Source organism: Colletotrichum higginsianum, chromosome 2 (assembly GCF_001672515.1).
Source record: "Colletotrichum higginsianum IMI 349063 chromosome 2, whole genome shotgun sequence".
NCBI classification, from domain to species: Eukaryota; Fungi; Ascomycota; class Sordariomycetes; order Glomerellales; family Glomerellaceae; genus Colletotrichum; species Colletotrichum higginsianum.
This window is the reverse complement of record NC_030955.1, coordinates 989,549-1,016,099: the sequence shown is the minus strand read 5'-3', so window position 1 is coordinate 1,016,099 and position 26,551 is coordinate 989,549. Positions and strand designations below refer to the sequence as shown.

At 54.6% G+C, this 26,551-nt stretch overlaps 6 protein-coding genes across 6 annotated transcripts; 3 read left to right on the top strand and 3 right to left on the bottom strand.

Annotated features, from left to right (window-relative positions):
• Positions 1–2,144: 2,144 nt before the first annotated feature.
• Positions 2,145–3,164, bottom strand: CH63R_02055 (Dihydrodipicolinate synthetase; the record flags this gene model as incomplete). The annotated part of the gene is made up of 2 exons (XM_018297030.1): positions 2,145–2,962; positions 3,026–3,164. The coding sequence occupies 2 exons, from the start codon at positions 3,162–3,164 to the stop codon at positions 2,145–2,147; spliced, it is 957 nt and encodes a 318-aa protein (XP_018161846.1).
• Positions 3,165–4,079: 915 nt separating this feature from the next.
• CH63R_02054 (C6 finger domain-containing protein) lies at positions 4,080–6,199 on the bottom strand (the record flags this gene model as incomplete). The annotated part of the gene is made up of 3 exons (XM_018297029.1): positions 4,080–5,510; positions 5,560–5,887; positions 6,108–6,199. The coding sequence occupies 3 exons, from the start codon at positions 6,197–6,199 to the stop codon at positions 4,080–4,082; spliced, it is 1,851 nt and encodes a 616-aa protein (XP_018161845.1).
• Positions 6,200–10,158: 3,959 nt separating this feature from the next.
• CH63R_02053 (Quinate transporter) lies at positions 10,159–12,381 on the top strand (the record flags this gene model as incomplete). The annotated part of the gene is made up of 7 exons (XM_018297028.1): positions 10,159–10,264; positions 10,506–10,633; positions 10,709–11,366; positions 11,434–11,660; positions 11,767–11,853; positions 11,911–12,151; positions 12,206–12,381. The coding sequence occupies 7 exons, from the start codon at positions 10,159–10,161 to the stop codon at positions 12,379–12,381; spliced, it is 1,623 nt and encodes a 540-aa protein (XP_018161844.1).
• A 3,670-nt stretch (positions 12,382–16,051) lies between these two features.
• On the top strand, positions 16,052–17,543 carry CH63R_02052 (EC9 protein; the record flags this gene model as incomplete). Its single annotated transcript, XM_018297027.1, has 2 exons — positions 16,052–16,784; positions 16,999–17,543. The coding sequence occupies 2 exons, from the start codon at positions 16,052–16,054 to the stop codon at positions 17,541–17,543; spliced, it is 1,278 nt and encodes a 425-aa protein (XP_018161843.1).
• Positions 17,544–20,278: 2,735 nt separating this feature from the next.
• Positions 20,279–21,885, top strand: CH63R_02051 (Fatty acid desaturase; the record flags this gene model as incomplete). The annotated part of the gene is made up of 3 exons (XM_018297026.1): positions 20,279–20,450; positions 20,542–21,404; positions 21,559–21,885. 3 exons carry the CDS (start codon positions 20,279–20,281, stop codon positions 21,883–21,885), a joined length of 1,362 nt encoding a protein of 453 aa, XP_018161842.1.
• Positions 21,886–22,488: 603 nt separating this feature from the next.
• Positions 22,489–23,322, bottom strand: CH63R_02050 (uncharacterized protein; the record flags this gene model as incomplete). Its single annotated transcript, XM_018297025.1, has 1 exon — positions 22,489–23,322. The coding sequence occupies one exon, from the start codon at positions 23,320–23,322 to the stop codon at positions 22,489–22,491; it is 834 nt and encodes a 277-aa protein (XP_018161841.1).
• Positions 23,323–26,551: the final 3,229 nt, after the last annotated feature.

Genomic DNA, 26,551 nt, shown 5'->3' with positions numbered 1-26,551 from the left:
CTAGAACGCTTCAGAAGCCCTTTCTACTTGAACAAGAAGCGAAAGTTGAAGCCAGAGAAGCATCCACCGCTTATGGTTCTCACTCCACCGAAACGACTAGGTACAGTCATTATAGCTTCTAAGTCAACATACCCACTTTTGGAACACCCCCTCATTTGGAACACCCAGAATGAAGCTATCCCCAACATCACCACCATCTTCAATTAATTATTGACTAGGCCTAGATGCCACCACAATACAGCTTTCAGCTTCACTAGGGGTATCAGAGTCGCTGGATTCATCTGTGATATCCTCTTTTTCGCCAGCCTCAATCTGAGCCTTCTGGATGTCCTCAATATTGGCGAACTTGGTGTTTGGGTCGATCTGGACTGTCCTTCTTTTCCTTGCTGCAGTATTGGTGACTTGGGCCTGCAGGAGCTCCAGCTTATGCTGGGCAGTAGCCAGCTCATAGGCCTGCTCGCTGAAGCCTTTTTTCACCTTCCGGAATAGAAGGCGTTGAGTGAAGGCATCATTCTCTAGCTCTGTGAATAGCTTCAACTGCCCAGCCAGATCCTTCATCTTCCTTGGCGTCGACCACACTACTGCAGACGACGCAGATGCCCATCCTTCAGCTTCCTTGCCTTCCTTGCCTCCAGACTGCCCTTTGCTGACCTGATCTGAAGATGCTGATGGCTTTGGTGTTGTTGGGAGTAGGAGGGAGCTCATCAGAGGCTTCGCCATAGAGACAGGCCATAACCCTGTCCATTTCCAACCACTTCTGATGTTCTGCATCGTCATACCTGCAGTACGAGCCTTCTGATAACAGCCTATAAAGTTCCTCTTGCCTACAATAGTAGAGTCATTCCACTGACTAAGGTATCCAAGCTCCTTCCTATAGGCTGCCTTTACAGGGCTGAAGACTGACTGGTCAAGTGGCTGGAGCACATGGGAGGTATGTGGTGGTAGGAACAATAGATGGATGTTATTAATATAGCAGAGCCACATAAAGTCCGTCGTTGTGTGACTCCCATGGCCATCAACAACCAGCAGTCTGGCCTCCTCCTTGCCCTCCTGGCCCTCCTTGCCCTGGGAGGCAGTCTGAGGGATAGTCTGAGGGATGAAGACCTTCTGCAGCCATTCAACTGCAGTGTCGTCTGTAGTCCATCCATTCTCTGTTGCAGTGAACTGCCATCCTTCATAAGGGCCAAGGTCTAGAGGAAACCACTGCTGCTGGACTGTCTTGCCCTTATATATAATGAGGGGATCAAGGGCATGGCCCAGGGCAGAGATGCATTCGATGATGGATACCCATGCCCTTGATCCAGGCTGTTTCTTGCGTACAGACTTCGTCTCAGACATGCCCAGCACCAGCCCATTAGATCCCTGGCCCTCAAGGATACCAGTCTCATCCATGTTGTATCTATTGGATGGTTTAATGCCCTTGACCTCTGGTATGGCGAGGAGTTTGAACCAGTCCCTGATAACCTCAGTAGATGCTCCATTAACACGTCTAGAGTCAATAAGGCGACTTCTCTGGACCTTGATAGATGGGTTTCTCTTTAGAAAGGCATGGATCCAGCCCTTTCCTATAGGCTCCTTGTCCCCCATAGCACAGAGGATTCGTTCTGCGAATGCCCTCACTTGTTGATGGGTTGGGGCAACACCAAGGGCATGCTGGATTCGCACCCATTCAGCCAACTTAGCCTCCTGGTCAGGGGAAAGCCTCTGAAGGTCTGAAAATGCTGCTGCCCTTGCCTGGGTGCCTGTGAGACGGTTGTGGAGGGTGGTAATTGGGATGCCATATTCGCGGGCTGCCTTCCTTAGGCTTTGGCCGTCTGAAACAGCCTGGATTGCCTGATTGACTTCATACTCGGTATACTGGGCCATAAGGCAGGAATAAAGGTCCTCTGAAAAAATGAGGTTATTTGCATAAGGTATGAAATTGTTGTGATAGTTCGAAGTTGGAGGAAGTAGGAGGCTGGTGGTGGGGTTGAGGCATTTTTAGGTGTTCCAAATGAGGGGGTGTTCCAAAAGTGGGTATGTTGACTTATTCAATCTGCCATTTTCTAACTACTGCTGAATGTTTTCATGTCCAATAACGCCGGTACATGCCATCAGATGCTTCCAACCCTTTATTCCAAGACGTACACCCCTCGCCCCTACAACTAAGCACGTTGGCTCAGCTTACCCTCTTCCTCGGCCAAAGGCGCCACCAGCTCCGAGATCCAAGCCTGTTTCTTCTCGTCGGTGTACTGGGGGTAGGGACGCCTGCAGTGGCAGCTGGCAAGGGGGTAGCCGTGCGACTTGGCGACAACCCACTTGGTGCCGTTGATGCCCCCCTTGCCGAACGCCCACTCCATCTGCGCCAGCTTGAGCTGGGCGGCCGAGGCCTCCTGCAGCCTGCCGGCGTTGTACAGATCGAAGATCTCGACGCAGTAGCGGGGGTACAGGTTGGCGACGCCCGTGATGGTGCCGTTGCTGCCGACGGACAGGGCGGGCACGAGCCAGTCGCTCTGGCCGGCGAGGGCGAAGAACTCGGACGGATCAAACTCAGCGCGGACGCGGGCGACCTTGGCGATGCCGCCGCAGGTCAGCTTGACGCCGACAATGTTGGGGTGCCGGCCGAGGCGGGAGAGCATGTCCGAGTTGACGTCGAGGCCGGCGGCGACGCCGGGGAAGTTGTAGATGATGACGGGGACGGGGCTGGCGTCGGCGAGCTCCTCGAAGAAGCCGACGATGGCGTCCTCGTTCATGGCAAAGTGGAAGTAGCTGGGGACGAGAACGAGGGCGTAGTCGGCGCCAGCGTCCTTGGCGAGCCTGGTTTCCTCGATGACGGCGCGGGTCGACTGGCCGCCGCAGCCCATGGTGATGGCCAGGTCGGGGCGCCCAGCCTTGACGGCGATCTCCCTCGTGGTCTTGACGAGCTTGGCCTTCTCGTCGTTGGTCAGGGTGACGGCCTCGCCGTTGGTTCCGGCCAATACCACTGGGGCCAAGTGCGTTAGAATGAGAGTTCTTGAGGATGTCGGGAACTAAGATGGTGACCTACCGCCGTGGAGACCTGAATTGACGAGGAACTCAATGTGCTTGGTCTGGACGTCCCAGTCGATCTCCTGGTTGGCATCGTCGCCGAACCAGGTCAGACTGGGGACGTGGATGCCGGCGGGGAAAGACCTGGTGGGAGCCATTGTGACGAGTTTGAACTGGGAGTGATGGAAGATGGATACGAGGTTCTGGGAAATGTGGGAGGAAAGCAAACAGGAATTGGGGGTATCAAGGAGTCGGTTTAGAGAGCAGGCGAGCAGGAGTGAGGAGTGACGGAACTGGACAATACAAGTATTTACAGAGCTCCGCGCCTCGGAGTCTTTGACCCCGCGCTGGATGTCGAACCGCGGGGCTCCTTCAGGGTGACATGTTCCCGACAAGCCGACCCTCTCCACGGGCATGAATCCGCCCCATGCAATGAGTCGGTCATCTTGTGGGGTGTCTCCAGATGGGAACAGGGTCAAACGACTCGTGTGGTGCACTCTCCGCATCCCGCATCCCGCAATTCCATCGTTTTCGTGGTCATCTGTTGTGAGCAAATTTGCCGTGCTCCAGTGAAAGGAGTCCGATGCGGCCCAGAGGCATGCGTCTCCCGATCGGGGATGGGCCGGTATCACGGCCGAAAGCGGGTCTTCCGATCGGGATCCACTCGTGTCGGCTGCGCTAATGTCGGCCCTGTCGGCTCTAGCCGATGGTACGGTTGGGCAAGTGCCTTTGAAGGGTTAAGGGTTGGTTTGGACATGTGGTGAGGTTCATCGGTGCAAAAGGTAAATGGTGATATGCATATTGAATTAACTAGGTATCTCAATAACTGTGCTGATGCTTGCTTGTTTGGTGTTGACTGTTGCGAGATCGTGCGTGGTCTTGTAGATTTTACCAACTTCTAGCAGTGACACCTAAATTCCGCCTCCAGCTGCTAATCGGTTGTCTTCCATCTATTTAGAAATTTGGAAGAACCCTAGACGAATCTTCATGGGCCACCGTCCAAAATGACTACGGCGACTTGGGCAAGCTGGCGTGCTCGGCGTGCCGCGTGAATGTTCCGTGTCGCATTGGCATCAGACTATTGCGAAGCACGAGTTGAAGATGGCATGCATGACAGATCGAATGTCAACCCGGACCTTCTCGGCATCCTGCCTCGCCTGAACCTCCTCCAGCACCTGGGCCGTGATCTTGGCGTTGCCGGCGACCCGTTCCATCCGCAGGATCTGCGTCTTGATCCAGATCCTCTCTTGGGGGTCCTGCTCCTCGGAGCCCAGCATCAGAAGAGGCCAAAGCATGTTGACCGGCAGCGAGTTGTCTGCGTCCAGAGAGTCGACGAGGAGCCTGGCCAGGCGCCGGATCTGACCCAGGGCGTCGTCCGCCTCCTTTGTCAGCGGGAACGACTTGTACGCCACCCTGTGCAAGTGGACTTTGCTCGCGTGGTAGTTGGCGAGGTAGGTGCGGAAAGCGCGGGTTATGACAAAGGCGAGATGGGGGGAGACGTGAGGCTCCGTCAGCTTCCCGGCCACGGCGTAGTCCATCAGCGGCGGCCGCTGTTCGTAGAGGGTCCGTAGATCGGCGGCGATGGCGGCCCCGATGTTCATGACCTCCGTTTCGTCCTCGACCGTGCCGCGGGACCGGTGCCAAGGGTCGATCTTGGATATCCGTCCCATGAAGCTCTGTACCTTTTGAAAGAAGACGATTCCGGGTTGATACAGCACCTGAAACAAGACGTCTTCGATGTCGCCGTCGGCGAGGTCCTCTCTCGCCGAGTCGGCGACGCCTCCGTCAAAGCTCGCCGGCGATGCTTCGACCAGGAGCAGCTCGTCATCCTTGGACAAGAGCAGCCCCTGCCCGCCGGCGGAGACGGCGCGAGCGTCGAGGAGGCGCATCCACTGCAGGAACTGCTTCTCGATGGCGGCGAAGCTGCTCTTCTCCCCTTGCTGGAACAGCCCATAAGCCCTTTTCAAAAAGGAGTCCGCCGCCTTGATCTGTCCTCTCAGGATATCGACGTAGCTCAGAAAGAAGAGGGTTGCTAGCAAGTGTTCTCGGCGGGAGCTGTGGCCTTCAGTCACGGGTGATGATTCATCGCCGCAAGCTGCCACCTCCGACACGGCCTTCTGGTAATGATCCTCGGGGCTGGCGAGCCAGGTACTCTCGCGGCGAGACAACATGAGGTTTGAGAAGGCGAGGACTGCCCACTTGACCATCTGACACGCGCCGGCCATCTCAACGACGACCTGGCGGATTGCTAGCCACTTCTTCTGTGTCTCGACCTCGGCGAGTATAGGTGGTACGACTACACGGCTGAAGTAATCCATCAGTCGGTCATCTTCTGTCGGTACATTCAGAGCCATGACCTGCTCTGACTGACTGCCGGCATCGGGAATAGGTGATGGGTCAGGCAAGCCGTCCATGGCAGTTCGATTCGGGAAGCTGAGGTTCGGCGGACTGCTCATGAGTGGTGCCTGCCGACCTCCCAGAGGCTGACTTCCATAGTGAGTTCGCTGTGCAATGTTAGCTCTCACTGATATAAAACAGACCGGTACAGCATACCAAAACCTGTCCATCGAGGCTCATCTGCGGGCCTGGTTCCGGGTTGACTTGCTGCCAGGCATCACCAGCGTCCCACATGAAGCTGGCATAGTCGAATATCTCATCGACGGCCTGCATGGGCTGGAAGACAGACGCAGCCGGCGACACGGAGGCATCGGTAGCATGGGACGGCACGGCCGGACTGTGGCCGGGCCCGGAAGGGCCTGCGGCTGCCAGCATCGAGTGAGCGGCGGTGATACTGCTCTGCGGCCGCCACTTGCATTCCAGGTTCAGACGCTCGCAATGACTGCATCGGGGCCTGGACTCGTCGCATTTGACCTTGCGGCGTCTGTGGGGTCAAAGGTCAGCATGACGATCGTCCGTTTTCCTGCTCAGATGGGTGCAGGCCTCTCGGTCTGCGGGGGGGGGGGGGGGGGGGGGGGGGGGGGGGGGGGGGGGAGGGCAGCAACCTCGTCCTCGGGAGTCGGGATATTGCCCGACGACCTTTCATCGGCGGCGATAAACGGCCTGGGGCCCGGCACGGGTACGTGTATGTCGTGTGAACTTACTTGCAGGTCAGACATCCTTCCCTGGACCTCACCGATCGCCTCGGTGGTCGGGAGTAACTTGGCAAAGCCGACGTCCCACTAATCTCCTGCATGCTTGCGGTAACAGTCGCGTGCGGGCTCGTTGGCAGTGGGGGACATCCTCTCTCTCCCCGTCCCCTTTGTGAATCAAAGACCTTCTATTTCCTTCCTGGTTGCTTGTAATGCGTTGGAGGGCCGCTGCTTTGCTGGTCCAGAGAATGGGATGGCCAAAGCTGGGGAAAGCCGCGCACGCGGGGGTGGGAGGAATGGCGGGTTCAACAACAACCCCCTACTCCCCCCCTCCCTTTTCCACTCCACGATGTGGGGGAGTCTGAGGGGAGGGGCGAGAATCTCTCCCCATGAAAATTTTCTGCGTTGTGCTACACTGACTCATGCCGACTTGTGGACTCTCTTCAGGGAGCCAGTTCCCGGACGCAGGTTAGTAATGCCAACTCGCGCGGATGTGGAGAATCAACTGCAGAGGATGTGGATGTCGGGAGTAGTTCTGGGGAACGACGACGGGCTTGGCAGCGGATTCCACCGCCACAAGCCACATTCTGTAGATTTGAGTCCGGATTAACTCGAACTGGACATTGCCTCTTGAGTTCGACTTCGACATCAACATCGATTCAAGACAATGGGAACATCGAGGCGACTTGGCGGATTCAACTAGCCATCGTTGCAGAAGTCTAACTTGACAATTTTCCACAATGTCACGTCGAAGAAGTCATAGGTAAATAGGACACGTTCTTCGTCCTGATAGCACCGCAAGGCTTACGGTCCCGGACCAAGTTCTATCACCGATCCGAGGAGATATCTTCGAAGTCTGGTTGACCTGCCGGCTCTCTGTGAGAGGCTGAAGAGCCCCGACTAATGACAAGAAAAACTTTAGAACCCATGTCTACGCCACTTCGGACTTCGAATGCCGCCATCGGGTCTGAACAATTTCCCTCACACCTCTGAGCATCACGCAACTCTAGATTGTAATTCATGGCTCACTGGTATCTCACGGACCACTCTCCAGCTATGCTTCCAAGTTGCTACCCCCTCGAAGAACCAAGTTGAGGTACAATTGTTCCGAGTCAACATAGGGTTCATGCCTCTAACTGCAACCAAACCAGGCGGTGCATCCTGGTCTCGTCGCCGATCCGACAGTTGACGACATCACCTTGAAAGAGCTCGTCGTCTTTGTCGTCGTCGTCAACTGAGGTACATCGAGGCGCAGCAGTCGACTAATGCAAGCGAGCGCAAGACGCCCGAGTCACGATTAGCCAGAATACGCGTGAGGGCGTGGTGCGAGAGGTTAACATGGCGGACAGTAGGAAGACGTCGAAAAAGCTACCGCCACTCTTATGCTCTCGTCACCTTTCGGAACTTGTCCGAAGTGTGTGTGAGCCACGGCAGCTTCTTCGACTTGATTGGGAGGTGTGCAGCTGTAGATCATGCAAAGACCCTAGCAAGCTGCCACCCATTAGGACGCGCTAGTGATGGACTGCATCGCGAGCCGACACGATATTCGGGAGCCGCGTTCATTGGCCGTTTGGAATACCAGCGGCTGCCGGATGTCTTTATGTCCAAGTAAGAGCAGGACTCTGAGCAGGATCTGGTGATAAGACTGAGATGCTTGCAAACCCCATTGCGATGATGTTGGCATACTGAGGACTAGACTCTGGTTGAGAAGGCTAACCCAGGCGTAGAGCAGTCTTCAGCCATACTCATGGGTTCAGGACTTACAATCAAATTCTGAGCCAACTCAGACTCTGATTATACTTCTATCAAGTGGCATATTCCACGCCGTCAGACATCAACAATGGTGTGGTTCCTGACACGTTACCAGTCGAACGGGAGCCATCCCACACAACCGACAACCTTCACGTCTGGTATTCATATACGGCCGAAGAAAGCAAGAGACACGGAATATCGACGGAAAAGCCGCCCCCCTCCCCCCCACAACCCTTGAAAACTCCGCGCCAAGCCACGAGGGTTCTCCATCTTCAACTTCACCAGCTAGAGGGGAGAATCAACCCCAGGCCGGGGGTGGCTGAGCACAGCTAAAAATGTGGGAATATGTCATGTCCAAGTGGACTAGCATGCTGGCAAGTATAACCGATGCAACATGGCTGAAGTAAGTCGTGATTCAAGCGGCCGTCAAGAGATGTGGCCCCCCGGCGACAGAAGAAGAACAGAAGACGGTTCCGATGCGGGGATCTCGCGCACGCAGCGGCATCACATGGGACTATTGGCGGTTAGCAGGATGTCAACGCAGAGCCGGGCTGCTCTACAATTGGGCAGACGTGGCCGTCGGTACCCCGTCATGGTCGTTTGGGGGGGGGAGGAATGGACCCCGGGGCCCTGCACAGCAACAAGATCTTGAGGCGGAACGGCGCATACGAGATGGGCGAGATAGCCAAGCCAGCACCAAGGAGCCCATCAGGCAGATTTAGGGTGTTCCGCCCGAAGCCGTCGGGGGTTATGAGTGGCTCGCGATGGAGCCGCTTCTTGACAGCGCAGCGGCTCGCGTGGTCTCGGAACTCAAACTTGACTACCGATGAGGAGGTTGGGGGTAGATCCAGGCCCGCTCCGGGCACAGATGAACTACCCAGCCGAGGGAACCTCCCCCCCACCCCCGGTCCCCATCCCGGTCCCGTCATGGCTTGCCCACCCACACCTTGATCCAACTTCAGAGCAGAACGGTCATTTCTGTTGGTCCGGGCCTTTGGTATTTGGGTCGAGTTTGACAAAGTTTTGCCTCTGGTTCTACGCTCGTTATATCAAGTCGAGCTGCACGTCAAGCAGCCTGCCTCCGGTTCTCCCCGCTTATTTTCGTCTCGGCAATCCCGATCCCTCGAGGCTGGTATTGTCATCGGCTCGTATGCAGACGCCGGACTTTCTTCCCCATGCTGTTTCATGAGCAGCATGTCTTTCCATGCCTTCTCCAGGACCTATCAAGAACTGAGGGGAAAGTATTGTACAAGCATGTCATACCCACCTCAGTTCAACCTCAATGATATGTTTGACATGTCGTGAGACGGTTTTCTCCATCGTTGGGAATCAGACACGGCTTAGACATGGAGTAGATGTTGATAATCCTGTAAGCAAAACTCACTCCAAGTTTCGAGACATCGCTTGTGGACACCGCGATTCCACTTGGCCAGCATTGTGACTCTGGAAAGTATTTACCCCTCACAGTTCCCGTCTGTAGTACCGGGCTGTGCATTGAGTTGTAACGGAAAAGGGTACTTGGCACGCTATGGTTTGGACGAGGATTGCCCGCGGAGCTAGCACTTGACGAGTGGGATGTGTGGCATTCGGTCCCAAGAGGGCGGGAATCCGGCGGACGGGGCCCACGAAACAAACGAAGTGCAATTTCTTTCCGCCGTGGCGTCAGGCGAAAAAGGAGAGAAAGGGCGAAAAAAGTTCCTCGTTTTCCCCTCTCCGGCGTCTGTCTTGGCTGATCCACACATCTGCTGACGCCAAGTGTTTGCTGCCCAGCCCGTCCAATTGTGCAGGGGGGCGGGGCTCAAGTGTTATCATCAGGGAAAAAAAAGGGATCAACCTTTGGGTGGTCTCTGAACCTGTGTATGTGTATGCGTGTGTGTGTGTGTGACTGATGTTCTGTGCTGCCGGCTGTTCGTCTGGTGGGGGGGAGTAGACGCAAGGCAAGTTTTGACGACGACCACCCATTTTTTCCCCATGGGGGTGTTATCGCGGGGTAGAGCCCGCCGATCCACGGGACCGCAAAACCCTTCCGCAGAATCTGTCCCAAATGCTGGCTCTCCATTCGACGGAGGTATATTTCAAGCTCATCGTGGGTGGGACGTCATGGCCGCCTAGATAAAGCTTGCCTCCCCGCCGGATCCTCTTCGAGACCGCTTGGTTCCCTTCTTGCTTCACTTACGCAACCTCTCTCGGTCTGCCGACTTTCCATCCCCGTCCCCTCGCGTGTTTCCCACCCTGACGGCCCCCCCCCTACCTCCCACGAACAGTCGCTTCACCGTTTACGTTCAAGGAAACCCTTTCCTGGTTGCCCAGCATGGGCTTCTTCAGCACCCACGCGTCCGGGACGCAAGATCCCCCAGAGGTGCGGAACTGGCGCATCCACCTGATCGCGCTCGTCGCCAGCATGTCAGCCTTGGCTAGTACGTGGTTTCCATGAAGTTCTGTGACTACAAGGTGTCTCTATGTAGCTCTTTCCATGTGTTCTATGGTGTCGGTTGTCGCTTGGTCCCTGTTAGGGCTTTGACCGGGCACACGGCGGCGCGTCTTTCGGTCCTTGTCCGGCGAAAAAGTGGGGGCACGGGCCCGAGCAGACGGATGCATACGGATGGAGGGGTGTAAAACCTACAGAAATGCCGGCGGCTGACCTAGTTGGTTTATCAGTGGGTTATGATACCGCAGTCATCGGGGGCACAATGGCACTGGATTCCTTCCGGCGGGATTTCGCCCTGGACCAGGTCGCCTCTACGACTCGCGATACGATTCAAGGCAACATTGTCTCGACGTTCCAGGTAAGGCCGCTTCGAGCTGGAAAAAGAAAATCTCGACTTCCATTGGCCCGACCTAATCATTCTTGTCCAATCTAGGCCGGTTGCTTTTTTGGCGCTCTCCTCACTTTCCCCATCGCAGAGAGGTTCGGCCGCAGAAGAACAGTCATGATGGCCGGAGTGGTCTTCCTCATCGGCGGCACCCTCATGACCGCAGCAAGCGGAAACCTGAACCTGATTTACGCCGGCCGCGCCATCGCCGGCCTTGGAATCGGCGCATCCTCCCTGACGGTCCCCGTGTACATCGCCGAGACGGCTCCGCCCTCGATCCGCGGCCGGCTGGTCGGCATCTTCGAGATCGCATCCCAGGGTGGCGGCATGCTGGGCTTCTGGATCAACTACGCCACGGACCGAACCATCGACGTCAGGTCCGAGGCCCAATGGATCGTGCCCCTGGGCCTGCAGCTCGCGCCCGGCCTGGGCCTCGCGTTGGGGATGATCTGGTGCCCCGAGTCTCCGCGTTGGCTCGCGCGCGGCGATCATTTCGACGAGGCCGAGAGGATCCTGGTCCAGATCCGTGGTCTCCCTGCCGACCACGAGTACATCCGCCGCGAGATGAACGACATCCGCACCCAGGTCGAGGAGCGCACCTCGAACCAGATGACCCGGAAGCAAATGTTCCAGAAGCTCTTCCAGAAGGGCATCCGCAACCGCATGGGTCTCGGAATGGCACTCATGTTCCTCCAAAGTTTCACTGGTAAGACGTTCAACCAACTCCTTGTCACGCCCCCCGAAAAGATGACCACTCTAACATGTCCACCAAGGCGTCAACATCATTACCTACTATGCCCCTAGAATCTTTGAGAGTCTTGGCATTTCTGGCACGTCCACAAAGCTCTTCTCCACCGGATTCTACGGCATCGCCAAGACCTTTGGCATGTTCCTCTTCACCTTCTGGGTTGCCGAGAGAGTTGGCCGAAGGAAGGGTCTTCTCTGGGGTTCCGCGCTCGGCTGCATTCCAATGTGGTACATCGGGGGCTACGTAATGAAGGTCAGTGTTGGGGTTGAGCTGCGGTATTACCGTCGAATAACACCAGCTCGCCGCGTTTTCTACCGCGGGCTGTGTTGTGTCATGAGTCTAACTAACACCATCGCAGGCTGACCCGGCTGGAGCTGCTGCTGCTGGAATCGTTAACCGAGATGGCTGGGGATACCTTGCTATGGCCTGCGTGTACATCAACGGAGTGAGTTGAAACTTGATCTGGTGATAACAATGCAAGATGCTAACGCCTCCGTTCCAGGTCATCATTTGCGCCACGTGGCAGGGAATCACGTGGCTCTACGCGTCCGAAGTGCAAACTCTGGAGATCAGAATGCTGGCAGTATCCATCACGACCGCCACCACCTGGCTGGGTAGTTTCATCATCGCCCGATCTACTCCGTACATGATCTCAGACCTTGGCTACGGGGCATACTTCTTCTTCAGCAGTATCCTCATGCTCATGGGCATCTGGGCCTTCTTCTACGTCCCCGAGACCAAGGGTACGTGCTTCCCTTTCGCTTTGGACCCCGTGAACATACACTGACAGATCCCAGGCTTGACCCTCGAGGACATGGACACTCTCTTTATGAACCCTACCCACAAGACCGTGTGGGCTCAAATGAGAGGCAGGCCCATCGTGGCACCCGGTCGCGCTAGGTCGCCTTCCATCACGGACGAGAAGTTCGAGGCCAACATCGAGGCCGCCCAGGTCGAGCGGTCCAGGTCATGAGACTAGTGAAGGCCTTGTTGCGGCCCGGCAGTCAAAGACAAGGCAATCCGACCTGTTGTGGTTCTCATTCTTTCATCACCCAATCACCCTTGTCGCGAAAGCGGATTCTGTTTTATTTTTTACAAACGTAGTTGGAAGCGTGTCGAGGATTATCATCAAGGCCCGGTTACAAAGGATGATTGGGTTGGCTGGCCAGTCGCACTTTTGATCATGGGTCTTATCGTTGCTGGAAGAATCCGAAGGAAAAATACCCTGTATCGAGCATCAAGAGATTACTGTGCGCCGTGTGCGGCCGCAAGTCCTCCGTGCTTATCGCTTCGCTTCTCTCCCTCTCTTTCTCTCTCAGTCACAAAGTGAGGATGGGTCCATATCTCAACATAGCGGACCGCATTTCGGTTTGCTTCAACAGCAGCTCTGCAGGTGTCTGGAATCTGCCCGACGCCTCCGCTTGATGAAGTGGCGGAGGCGTTGTGGTTGATACCTGTCAAATATCACATCTTTTCCAGCCACAATCGATGAAGACGATCAGTTTTCAAAAAAATAGTAGGCTTGTGAATAATAAACTGAAGTGATGAGGGCATATGATTAGATAAACTGTTGTTGGTATCATAGATCACTTAAGTGAAACAAATAGTCTTAATAGGTATAACGTTATTTATAGATTTATAAGGTATATAGAAGGAAGAGTCAAGAAGGCCTCCAAGTCGTTGTAAATTCCGCTTAACGAAGCCAACTTCCTATCCATCTTTCTCTTCGTCTATCAAACAAGTAGTCCATTTCCAACACTCGCCGTCGGCTTGGTGCCTTGGTGACAAAAATTCCGAGCAAACGCGCAAAACGACGCGCCGCGATCTCGAGGCCCACTGTCCAACTGCGTCGTGTCCAGGACGGTATAAGTGCGAAATGGACACAACTAGTCCCACTTTGTTCGGTCAAGTAATGGATGCTGGGAAATTGCGGATGCAGTTGGTGTCGTGTTGGATGGTTCCCACTCCCAGACCACAGGACGAAGTGTTACACCAATCTTCAAGCCAATGCCTGTGGCAGCCCTAACAGTTCTTCCGAGCTTCGTCACGACTGGATTTCCAAAGGTTGTCATTGACATGCCGGTTTGGTGACCCAGCGACGAAGACTATTCATTCGACATGCCCAAGCGCATCAACTCAGTGAACGTAGTCCACCGGCAGCCGAATTTCGGCTTGAAGGCATCAACCTCCCTCCCGAACTCTTATTCTGCCCCCAGTACCCTGACGCCCGGTTGTCTATTCGAGATCATTATGCAGATCATTGCTGTATGCACGATTCAGTTTTCTTTCGTTTCATTCCCCTTACAGATAGCTAATGAACTGACTGACCCATACACCATACCCTGGCGAATTCCGAATTTAAGGCCTTGTGCACCTTGCCATCCACAGAAAAAGGCTGCGTACCTATACTCTGCCTCAAAAGGAAGCCTTGAACTTTGGCTTTAGGTTACTAAATCTGCTGAGGCCGAGGTGAGAGACTTTTAGGCGGCTAGACCTACTCAAACTACGCGATGCTCGTGGCACTTAAGTTACCAGTGCTCTGGACGAAGCTTTCGCATCCGTCTGAGAACCCCAAATTAACCTTTATGTGGCTAGAAGTTCCCAGGCCAGGAGAGACAGGCGAGTTTGTCGTGCCCACAGGCCTTGTCTCACCTAATCGACAGCTTTCTGATTCCTACTGTACGTCCTGCTTTTAAATACAATCTACCTATGTCCGCAAATGCAAATTCTAGGGTGTTTTCTCGTTATCAAGCATATGCCTACTCAGATCAACTGGTACGAATCCAATATAGGAATCTGTCCGAAATGCTGGAACCGAACCAGCAGAAAGATGAGAAAAACAGATGTGTTGCGATCGCTAATAGTTCACACTGTTTAGTAATCGTTAGTGATAAAGCATCTTGATACCCAGCAGTATATGGTTCGCAGGGTGCTCAACTATGCGTGATAATCATATACAGGCAAGGGAAGGTCAAGCTTTTTCCTTCAGGTTCCCGTCCCTTGCAGATGATTTGTTCCAAATCAGATCAAAATCACTTTGAAGGTGTTGCCAAAAACCTCCATACATGCGAGTATTACCTATTATGCTTTGAGCAATCGAAGGCATACGCCGACAGCATTCGCACTTGGAGCAGGTTGATTTATACAGCCCCAGCAGAACAGGTGAAAGTCGGGACGATGTTGGGCCGTTCTGTTGATTAACGAGGAACAGCGCTGTGCGCATGACTAACGAGCTCTAGGGGACTGGGTATCATGGGTGTGTGCCTGATCTCCCAACATCGGCAAATGATGGGATTTTCGAATCGGCGATCACGTACTTAGTCGCTTCTCGATCCCGGTTAGATAACCGAGAAACAGGGATGCTTCGACCCTATGTTATGAGGGGTAGACGGTCCAGGTGTTTGAAGCACGGCAAACTCTGAATTGTCTTTACGAAGAACTTGCTTGTTTTTCTGCCATGATTGGTACTGATCAGCACCCCGTTGCGGGAGATGGACGTGGCCCGCGAAGCCTAAAGTTACCATAGAACCCGCATGCCGCGGCTCGCGACTACTGTGGTTGCAGGCAAAAGTTTCCTTCATGGGTCAGGTAGACTATAAAGGTGCAGCCTCATTTAACTCAGTTTCAGTATATTTAGCTGCTCGCGGACGGCGATCCCAAAGTGTCGGCAGTCAGATCTGACAAGGGCAGGGCTAGTTCGGCTAACCTTGCGGCAATTCCTAACCCGCAGGCAAGACTTGCCATATGCCATAGTAGATCCATTAGACTTGAGGCTAAAACATGATTTCGTCTGTACTTTGGGGTTCTGGGAAAGGAATAGGCGCTGTCACCCTGCAAACGATGTGCAGTTGGCGAGATCGGTTTTGCTTCAATCTGCGCATAAGCCCTGAAACTTTCTTTTGCTATGACTGCCGGAACCTAAAAACTTGAGGCTCTCGAGCTAACTACAAGGATAGTTACATTAAACAGACTGTAGGCCAGGCTGGATTCCATCGATATTGCGCCTTGCAGAATTACACTCAAGTTAGATCCGAAGCATTTCGGCTCTCGAGCTACCTACAAAGATAGTTGCATTGAATAGACTGTAGGCCAGGCTGGATTCCATCGATATTGCGCCTTGCAGAGTTACACTCAAGTTGGATCCGAAGCATTTCGGCTCGTTTTGAGCCATCACGCACATTGTAGACTAAGTACCAAAATGGCGAGGTGAGAAAATCAGGGCGGACGTGAGGGTCGTCTCAGATTACCAACCTAACCTTCTTAATGGTCTTCAAGCTAGTACAGCAGTGTCATTATTCACCTATATTCGCAAAAAATGCTCTTTATAGGGAAGCCGAGCACGAAGTTTTGGCATAGAGGCTAAAGTACAAAAGACCAAGATGATCTCCAGACAGAAAATGCCATGAAGCGAACAAGCCAAGTCAAACCATAGCTCAAAACTGCCCCAGACCCATCAACTATCCCAAAAGAATTTCGCCATCCATCTTCTCTTCATTATGTCTTCGTACAAATCCCTCCTACTCATTGTGCTCATCCCAAGCGTTCTTGCCGCACCTCTCGTCAATCGTTTCGCGAACGATGGGGGTATAGCGAGCTATTCTGATGAGAATCCTCGGAATTCCATCGAAACCCGAGATGAAGACATGGCCGAAAGATTAGGCAACCTCCACACTCGTGGCAATGAGATCAACTACGACTTTGCCGATCTCGAAGCTCGCGATGACCAGGATAGCGGTCATCCAAGCGATGAAATATATACTCGGAATTTAGACAATTTTGAGGACTCCCCTGACCTCGAGACACGTGATCTAAAGGAGGCCAGCAAGATTGACTCTATCTTTCAGTCTCGAGGATTAGAGACCAACGAGGAACCCCATAATCTCCTGACCCGCGATTTGGAACTTAACGACGAGAGCCTCGGTGATGGTTTTGGAAACGTTATACTTGCTCGCGACAAGAAGACGGGTGGCTCGAAAACAGGCGGCTCGAAGACGGGCAACACAAGGACGAGCAACACAAGGACGAGCAACACAAGGACGAGCGACACAAGGACGGGCGGATCCGGCTCCAGATCGACAACGAGCGGAGTGGACAAGGAGAAGAAGGAGATCAAGGAAATCCAAGACAAGCAGAGGGCACAGAAAAAGAAGGCAAACGCTGCGGAGGACAGAGAGCGCGACGAGATTAGGGAGGCTCGCGAAAGGCAGAAAAAAGGCACAACTGCTACAGAAAAAGATAAGGCTAGGAAGAAGAAGCTTGAGGAGCAGAATGAGCTCAATGATGTAAAGAAGACCAACTCCAAGGAAAGGGAGCGTCTTCAAAAAGAAAAGGACAAGGAGAAGGCAGAGTTAGCCGAAGAGAAGAAGAAGGCGCAGCGTAAATCAGGAAACGGCAGGGTCTAGGTACAAATAGTCTAGTGTATTATTCATCACGTGCTAATAGGCACGTCCGTCTGTAACATTTGCTTAAGAAACCACTCGTGGACCCAAGTCATTCCAGCGTACGGTCATGAATTTCAGACTGTGGAAGAGGTAGCTATAGTGGTTCGGCACGCGGGAACCACTTGCTGATATCGTCCATTGTGTAATAGGACAAGTTTGGTCTCAAGGTTGGAGATACGGAGAGTGCGTTGACAACAAGGACTTTGCGAATGGAGTACGTGCTAAGAAGGCCAAGATTGCGAGGATGATGCTGTGTCTCGTCGGGTCTCATCACACAACGGCAATGGTGACGACGACTGCGCCCATCTCTGGATGGAACCCCGTGCTGTGCGTCGTTCTGGCTGATGACACCCAGCTCGAGCGCGATGCCGGTCGTCGAGGTGTCTCCGGGCCAGTCGGCGAGATAGGAGGAGAAGGACCGCAGGTCGGCGGTGAACCTCTCCAGGTCCATTCTAACAACGTCGGGATCCGCCTCATGGCATGGTTGGTAAAAGGGCTCGTCTATCCTCACATGCAGTGCGACTTGCCGGACCAGATGCCCCCGGCGCTTGATGTGCCGATGGAAGCCCCGGAAACCCGAACCCGAAACCGAGGGCCGGAAAGTGAGGGTCTGCCAGAGCAGTGGTTCGAAGAAGGGCCGCCATTCCTTCGAGACGATGGCCAGGCTGGCCAGGATTTCCTTTTCGTGAGGTGATACCAGTCCCTTCAACTCGTTCAAAGTCATGATTCGTAGCTCTGCTGGAAGGCTGGGCCATCCGAGGGCGGGCTTGTGCATGTCTTGGGCGGCGACGCAGCTGTCGACGCGCTGCGAGGCTCTGGTTTGAGAACGTAGTTTCATGATGCCGAGTGGGGGACAAGGAAGTAGAGTGGAATTGGACCGAGTCGGGGGGGGGGGGGGGGGGGTCTGAAACGTAAGTCGAGGATCGCTGGACCTGGGATAAATATGCGCTGAAGTCCTTGCCCTGGCCTTATCCTGTTCAGTATATATTGCGTTCGATTCTCAGGGTTCTTGGTGTGCCATGGGGGGCCCGTGATGGAAACTTTTCCCCCTCCGTGGCGGTTCCTGTCTATGCTGACAGACTTTTGGTGTAATTTGGCAGTTTCGACTGCTCGCAAAACGACGCCCACGGTGTTGAAAGGTGTTGTTTACGTTTCCTGATTGCAGTGTTATCTCCGAATTAGCAACCTCAAAGACGTCGAACACGAAGAGGAAACAGCATTTATGACGGTAGGCTGAACACCAGCTGTGAGACTCAAAAAAAAGAAAGGACGCCTAACCGTCGGTAGCAATGAGGAGATGAACGATGTTTGGATGAATGGAGGCCCGTGGGAGGAGTTTCGACCGCTTATCTTGAGCTGCTGGCTTCTATGTCGCGATGCCCTGAGCATTTTCTGGGTTACATCACACGTTACATCAGCATGCGCTTCGATGAGCCATCCAAACAAGTCCCCGCCGCTGCATACAGAAAGGCAGTATCCGCCGCACGAGACTTCACCGTACAACGCAAACATGTCACCCGAGACGTCGCGTCGGGGTTGACGAGAAGAAGAAGAAAAAGCTGCGGGGGAGGTAAACCCATGATGCGCAACCTGACGCCACGATGCCAAGAGCACCCGCCCCAGTTGAGGCTCAAGAGCCAAGAGCGGAGGATCCCTACCTCATCCGTACCTTAGCCTCTATCGCCAGCACAACAAGGCCCACGGATCCCGCGCTGACAGGCCGCCCGAGCACTGCAACTACCGCCGCGGGGTCCCCGTGTCCGGTCGGTTGCCTAGGACGTGCTAGACAGGCATCGCCGCATCCCGCGCTCCCCTTTCGGCTGCGGTCCCCGCGGCCCCGGGCCGTTCCCCTGCCGCTAAACCGTTTCAATTAGTAGGCGAAGAAGGGTGAGGGAAGACACATGCCCATCCCGTTTTCTTTGACGAAAGGGACAGAGACGGAGGCGCTGAAGCTGCGGCGTGCCTGGATGATGGATTTTCTGAGGCGAAATCCACTTCTGAAAATCCTCCCGTCCCCTTTACCCCCCCTGTACATCATTACGTGTGCACCGTTTATTTCCCGCATCGTTTCATCTTCAGGGTATCGATTCAGGGTGCGTGCATGGGTGAGGTGATCCACCACACACCGGCGCCTGCTGTCAACGCAAGCTTTCATTTCTGTCCCAAGGGTCCTCTCCGGGCTAAGAAGTGTTCTAGAACTCGGTGGCTTATTGGGGAGAGGGGGGGGCAAGGGGGGTTTGTGTGCAGCGAGAGAGAACCGGCGGCCACGAGGCAAAGGGAGGGAGGATTTGAGAGAGATGAACGCTAATTACCACTGGCCACATGTAGAATCGGATGAGATTGGACCGGCCAGAGGGTTCCGAGTAAGTACCTTTTGTGTGTGTGTGTATGTGTGTGTGTTGGGTTGTGTGTGGTCTGGGTGCATCATGCGGCGTGTGAGGCGAGACCCCCCCCAAGTCTCTCACTAACTGGTACCTATGCGCCTCTTCCGCATGTGTTGCTGCTGCTGCTGCTGGCTTCCCCGTCCTCCGTTCCATCTCTTCGTGATGCCAGCAATGATCCGATCAATCAGAAGGCGAAAGGAATTCACCTAGACTGAGAGCTAATTTTGACAGGATACGAAAAAAAAAAGAAGGTCTGGCAAACTACGTAATTCCTTCGTGCGACTTGCTGTTATAGCCACATCATCCATCCTCAACCACTTTTTTTGCGCACACGCCACTCCAAAATCGAGAGGCCAGAAACCCGTCCCCGGAGCTGCTGCCGAGCCAATCAGAGACCCCGATTCCCATCCCGCATCGCCATCTTTGGAAAGTCGATTTTGGTTTCTTCTTGAAGAGGGCTGAGTGTAACAATACAATAGGCATGCTTTAATTAGATGATGGGGGTTCAACGTCGCGTCCCTCCTATATCCACGAACCGCCTACCCGTAATTATCTCTTTTGTAAAAAAAAAGTATATACACCCTGTAGATAGAACACAACCTCCCCCTAACCCCCCCTACCCTCCCCCCCTTACGCAGCCCACCCACCCGCCCGTGGTTTTCCTGACAAAATGATGATGGGCTGTTGTTTGCTGGTAGTCCGTGACCTCCTCCTCCTCCTCCTCCTCCCTCCCCCCAACTACCGGATTTCCCACGAAGCGAAACAGAGACTGCGACATGGGTAACGAGATTGGGTACCCGTAATAAAGCGCCGGTCGCCTCCTTTAACCGCAGTCGTGTCATTCCACTTTTTTCCCATTCCATTGAACCCCCTAAAAGAAAAAAAAAGACCCAGTTTGTCGTAAAAAAAAGTCTCTGCACGTACATATGTCACATGGATTGCTTGCTAGCTAGCCGTTCTTGTCCCTTTCCTTACCTCCTCACACACCTAATTGTTTTCTCCGTATAGCTTGGCACGAACCGAGGCTTCCTTATCCCCCCATGCAATGAGTAGTCTCACCGTCCGCCCTGACCTGACGGTTCACGATACCATAGTTCTCCAGAACCTCATCGACGACATCAAACGGTACGACGACAAGCACCTGGCGCCGGCCGACGGCGACGAGGGCTATGTCAGCCAGGAGTCCCTGGACGAGAAGTCCAACAAGGACGATGAGCGTGAGTCCCCAGTTCCCCCTAGTCCCAGCAGCCCCCCCCCCTCTCCCTCAAAGCCAAACCGACCATCCCAGCTAACAAACAAAATCACAAGCCTGTCGTGGTGTGTCGTCCCAGAGGGACGCAAAGGACATCCGCAAACTCAAGGGGCTCAACGACCCCGTGAGCCAGGACTTTGAGCCGAGCGTCCTCTCGTCCGTGGACCTGCGGGACCTGCCGGCCCGGATCCCCGCGGCGCTCCACCGGCACGTCGTCCTGCCGTACGTGGCCTGGGCGCGCCGCGTCGTCCGCCACGAGACGGACGTCCTGATGCTCACCCACCTGCTCCTCTACTTCACCACCTCCGTGCCGAGCGCCCTGCTGCTGTTCCGCAGCTTCGGCTACCTCCACGGCGTGCTGCACATGGCCCTGCAGTTCCACTACATGGGCACCTACACCCTCATGATGCACCAGCACATCCACATGGGCGGCATCCTCTCCCGGGAGTCCGGCCGCCTCCTGAAGGCTTTTGACGCCGCCTTCCCCTACATCACCGACCCCCTCATGGGCCACACGTGGAACACGTACTTCTACCACCACGTCAAGCACCACCACGTCGAGGGCAACGGGCCCAACGACCTGTCGACCACCATCCGCTACCAGCGCGACGACGCCCTCGACTTCCTCCGCTACGTCGCCCGCTTCTTCTTCCTCGTCTGGTTCGACCTGCCGCGCTACTTCCTCGGCAAGGGCCAGCTGCGGAACGCCTGGAAGACGGGCTTCTGGGAGCTCGGCAACTACGCCGTCCTCTACGCGCTGTACCGCCTCAACAGCCGCGCCACGACCTTCGTGTTCCTCGGCCCGCTGCTGCTGCTCCGCCTGGGCCTCATGGTCGGCAACTGGGGCCAGCACGCCTTCGTCGACGCCGACGAGCCGGACTCGGACTTTCGCTCCAGCATCACCCTGATCGATGTGCCGGTAAGCATTTTCGCCCAAGAACCTCCCCCCCCCCCCTCCTCCCCCATTCCCCCTCTTCCACCCTTTCCCATTAGACAGAGAGGGTCCCATGTACAATCCACTCGGCCGATAGGAACCATGATAGCTAAACACAGACATGACCCCGGAAAAACAGAGCAACCGCTACTGCTACAACGACGGTTACCACACGTCGCACCACCTGAACCCGCGCCGGCACTGGCGCGACCACCCGACGTCGTTCCTCCAGCAGAAGAAGACGTACATCCGCGAGAAGGCCCTTGTCTTCCACGACATCGACTACCTCATGGTGACGGTCCGGCTGCTGCGCAAGGACTACATGCACCTGGCGCGGCGCCTCGTGCCGGTGGGCGAGCAGATCGGCATGACCATTGAGGAGCGGGCGGCGATGCTGCAGCGGCACACGCGGAGGTTCAGCGAGGCCGAGATCCGGGACAAGTTCCGGGGCTACAAGACCAAGTAGGTGGTTTGTTGTTGGTGTCGTTGCGTGAGTGTCGCCGATCCATCGCCCGAAAGGATATAGGATGACAACCCTCCACAGTGGAGGGTTGGGGGGGAAGTCGGCCATGGAGCCATACCCCCTCCGATCCCAGGGTGTGCCGGGTGTGATATTAGATTTCATTACATACATGGCGAAAGCGTTGTCTTTTAAATTTTCTGTAAGAGCATTAGACAAAAAGAGCAAGCAGCCCTCCGGGGGGGCTCGAGAATTTCGAACCACGAAGCGTTTGGCCTCTGACCCCCATTGAGAGTGCGGTGTGGCCTTGGCCGTTGTCTCTGCGAGATGAAGCTGTCTCAGTCATTGTCTTGACTTGGAGAGTCGGTTCTCAACGGTCAACGGCGTGGATCACCTTGGTAGCATGCGGAGACGGACGGTAGGAAGAACAAAGGGTATTAGAATTGTGGCATTATTGTCGTAAGACGTGGGTAAGAGGGAGTGCTAGAGGGGTATACATGGTATCTCGTATGATGGCATCGACGTTCCGGAAAAAGACAAGAAAAATAATAAAAAAAGAAGAAGAGAGGAAAGAAAGAAAAAAACCTAGCACTCGGGATCCTGTCCGCATCAACACGAACTCAGCATCAGACACGTCCATAGCAGGGACCCGGCCATCAACAGGGTCATGACTCTGCGGCCTGGGGCGCCATTCTGTGTCGGGGTTGGGGCGGCCAGACTCGTGCTCTCGCTCGGGGTGGAGACCTTCTCGCCAGTGGAGGCGACAACGACATCGCCCGAGGGGTACTGGACGTTGTAGACGGGCGCGTCCTTCAGCTCGATGGGTATGCCGAGGGCGTGCTTGCAGGTGGGCTGGTTCGCGGCGGGCCAGTCGATTTCGCACTCCTCGTCGTAACCCCAGGAGCATATCGAGTCGAGGGTGTTGTAGAGGGCGTAGTTCCGGGCGACCCAGCTGTCGGGCTGTCCGAGGCAGCTGGCGAGGTAGTTCATGCTGTTGGAGGCGCTGAGGGGCAGCCGCTTGCCCTTGGTCCGGAGCAGGTCCTTGCACTCGTCGGCGGGCAGCTCCTTGTACTCCATGGGCAGCGGACCACCGGCGACGGGGGCCTTCTTGGCAGACTTGCCGGTGTAGAGGTAGTTCCAGGCGTCGTAGCTGACATCGTAGGCGCCCTGGGACTGGTCGACGCGCAGGAGCTTGACGGTGCGGCGGTCGGTGCCGTCGTCGTAGGTCAGGGACAGGCAGAGGTTGTCGCAGTCGACAGAGCCGGGCCAGTAGGCGACGCGGTCAGTGTTGATCTTGCAGCCGAGCACGCCGACGGACGACGAGTAACTGTCGTGGGGAGTGGCCCATACGGTGCCATCGGCGACGACGATAACCGGCGCGGACGACGAGATGGAGAGCAGAAGCAGTGTTTGCGACAGCGATGAGAGAGCGGCGCTGCGCATTGTGAAAGAGAGTGGCAGGGGGGAACCAGAGGATCCCCCTCGGGCAACAGTGAGAGTGGGTGTGAGTAACGAGTGGCTCCGGTGAAGGATAGATATATCAATAGATGATATACGACGATAAAGACTGGCCAGCCGCGGGTGCGGCCGATATGCGACTCAAAGAAGTGAGGTCATATGGATGATCTGCATCTGAAACTTTGGCTGGTGGTTAAGGAGAGTGGGTGTAAACAGAGTGCCGTGTGGGCGTGTGTCTGGTCCTGGTACGGTGTGGTGTGGGTTGCAGAAGTTAAAGAGAGAAGAAGAAGAGGAGAGGTGCGGTGCGATGGCGCGGTGCGGGAGAATCGGAATCGGGGATCGTGAGTCCCTCCCCCAGAATTCCAGCGCACGAAGCATCTCATTTCGCTTGATGCAATCCTGCGGTTTTGATTCGCTGACTCGCCCGATCAGACCCGCCACGTGCGTTAAAAAAAAAAAAAGGGTTAAGTAGGGGTCCAACCGTCCAAAGAACCACCGAACAGTACGTACCTGCGCCTTTGCTGTCTTATGTCAGCATCTTCCAGAGTCTTGCTTTGAGTGGCCGACACTCCCTGAAACGACGAGGACTTGTTGTCTTGAAAGGGCTTAAAATTACATGGAAACATTTTGCGAGCGGGCTAGATAGAGCCTGGGCTGAAGAGCTAAATAGAAACCTTAACCCAATCAGATGACTTAACAGCGCTAGATGAGGTAAGCATTTGGACCTAACTTACATGGGTCTGACTGACCATGGGTCTGACTGACCATGGGTCAGAGTATGGAACTACTCATTGAGTGGCATGGCTGCCCAGAAAGCTTCACCATATGCGCACGACTCGCCCTAATTGACCATTTGCGAAGACAAGTAATGGTTCTTCCAGCTCTCAAGAATGCTGTCTCAAACTGCCCTGAGATTCGTGAAACCTGCATCCGCTGGAACTATCTACTGTTCCCACAGCATCGAATCGAACCACATCTTACTTAGCACGTGATCCCGCGCTGATATCCTGTGCAATAGCAGCGCCCCCCCCCCCCCCCCCCCCCCCCCCCCCCCCCCCCCCCCCCCCCCCGTTTGCCCCTCTTCTCCCATCTTTGGAAAACCCCGCGTCCCATCCAAATATTCAGCCATTGAGCGCCCCGCGACGCACCAAGCAGCATCTCACTGAAGCCATCGTCATAATGGCCGACTCAACAGCGTCCCCGAACCACCAAAACGCCGCATTGGGTGACGATTTGTTCACAGTACGCCGCCTGCGAGCCATGAATGTACACGAAGCATGCTGACAAGGATGGGCAGAACGTATGTTATCATGGCTTCATCGCGGACAACGATCTGATCAATTTTGCAACAGGAGGTCAGTTTATTTTGCAGATGATAAAAATTAAGAGGACTAAGGATGAGTGTTGTGCTTTAGGACGTGAGTGGGGACATGATCATGCCGAGCTGTGTCGTGTACCGCGAGAATTGACGGGAAGCGTTGTGTTGGTGTAGATTGTGAGTAACTGCTAGACTAACAACCGGGCTATGCCATGTACACTAATCACGGAGTGTCTTAAATTAGAGGGTGAGTGGAATTCAAACGTCCTCTAATCCGCTCAGTACATGAACTGAAAGACGATGCGTGTTGGAATAGGTGGTAAGTGTTTTCCACTCCACCGTGGGCTCGGTGACATGAATTTAGGCTGACCAGTAAACGGCGGTTGTATGACGGAACAGCGGGTAAGTCATGAGTAGAAGAGTCAGTATAGATCAAAGTTGATAAGTGATATGTGGGAAAAGCGGGTGAGTGAATCTACACCATCAACATCCTGTGCTGTGCGGGCGGCTGACCAGTAGGACGTTGACACAGTATGTAAGTCACAGCCAGTTACCCAGACGCTGCAGCATATATTGAAGGGTGTTTGGGTGTAGCTTGTAAGTGGCTGTGGAGCAACTGGTCAGCAGGGAAGGGCGAACTAACATGTGAAATGGCACAGCGGGTGAGGCAATCGCTCTGTTGAGCCATCTTTGGTTTGAGCTGACAGCTTCATCTGTCATCAACTAGCGTGTGAGTGATTCCTCGGATACTACTAGGTGCATAATGCTAACCGGCTGGCATCTTTGTGCTGTACAGGGAGTAGGTGACTTCCTGGACTACCTGAAGCTGTATAGTGCAGGCTGATCAGGGAATGTCAACTCGAATAGCGGGTAGGGACTCTCTAGAACCTCCAACAATACAGCTGTAGCTAACAGAGGGCTGCTCGCCATAACAGAGTGTAAGAAGTTACCAAATGATAATACGCTATCACCTGTGTAAGATAGGCTAACGGGTTTGCATGTGTTGAAATAGGGCGTAAGCATCTAGCGGACTATCCTGAGCTGTGGAGCATCGACTGACCGAGGAATGCGCGTCGGTTTAGCGTGTAGGTGACTGTTCAACATCCCAAACTGTGCAGAATGAACTGACTAGCTGCACTTCATTGCCATAGCGAGTGAGTATGACTGGCGGCCTGCTGAAGCTGGGTGGTAGTGACTGACGCGCGCTTTGGTGTTGCGACAGGAAGTGAGTAATTGCGAGACCCTTCCAAAAACTGCAAGGAAGCATTGATAGAAAGCTGTGTCTTTGAAATAGTTTGTAAGTATTCAACACAGGAAGCCCGTCAGCATGAACAACTGCCTCCGAACCGGTTTCGGCATCTCTAATTTCCCCTTGTAGGACGAACCTTGGAGCGCCGAAATCGACGTCACGCTTGCCTGTGCCCATGCGGATGAGACCTTGTCAGGATCCGCTGCTCCGTACCAAGGCCACCAATGTGCTTGGTGTGGGCCACTGGTCTTTGAAGCAGGGACTACAACGCTTCTGCATCCCGAGAACGATGCAAACGACTGTCCACTTCGGTCTGTGTTGTCCGGGCAGGCTGGGGGTTCCGATGACTCCGCCCCGGTCGCCGTCGAAAGGAACCCAGACTCGCTGCTCACTATATATCCGAAAGGACGTGTCGTTTCGCGAGTATACTATCGTAAGCTTCTCACTCTTCCTGGGCCGTATCTGAGCCCGTGTTCTGGCATTCATTTCACATAAATATACATATATGCACTAAACTACGAGCAGTTACCCCTGGCACATCTTTAAAACCCCTTCTCGGCCAGCAGGAAGGACCCCAGAACACCGCGAGAATATCGCAGTCCGAGCCTCAACCGGTACACGACAACTATAAGACCGACTGCGCTCGC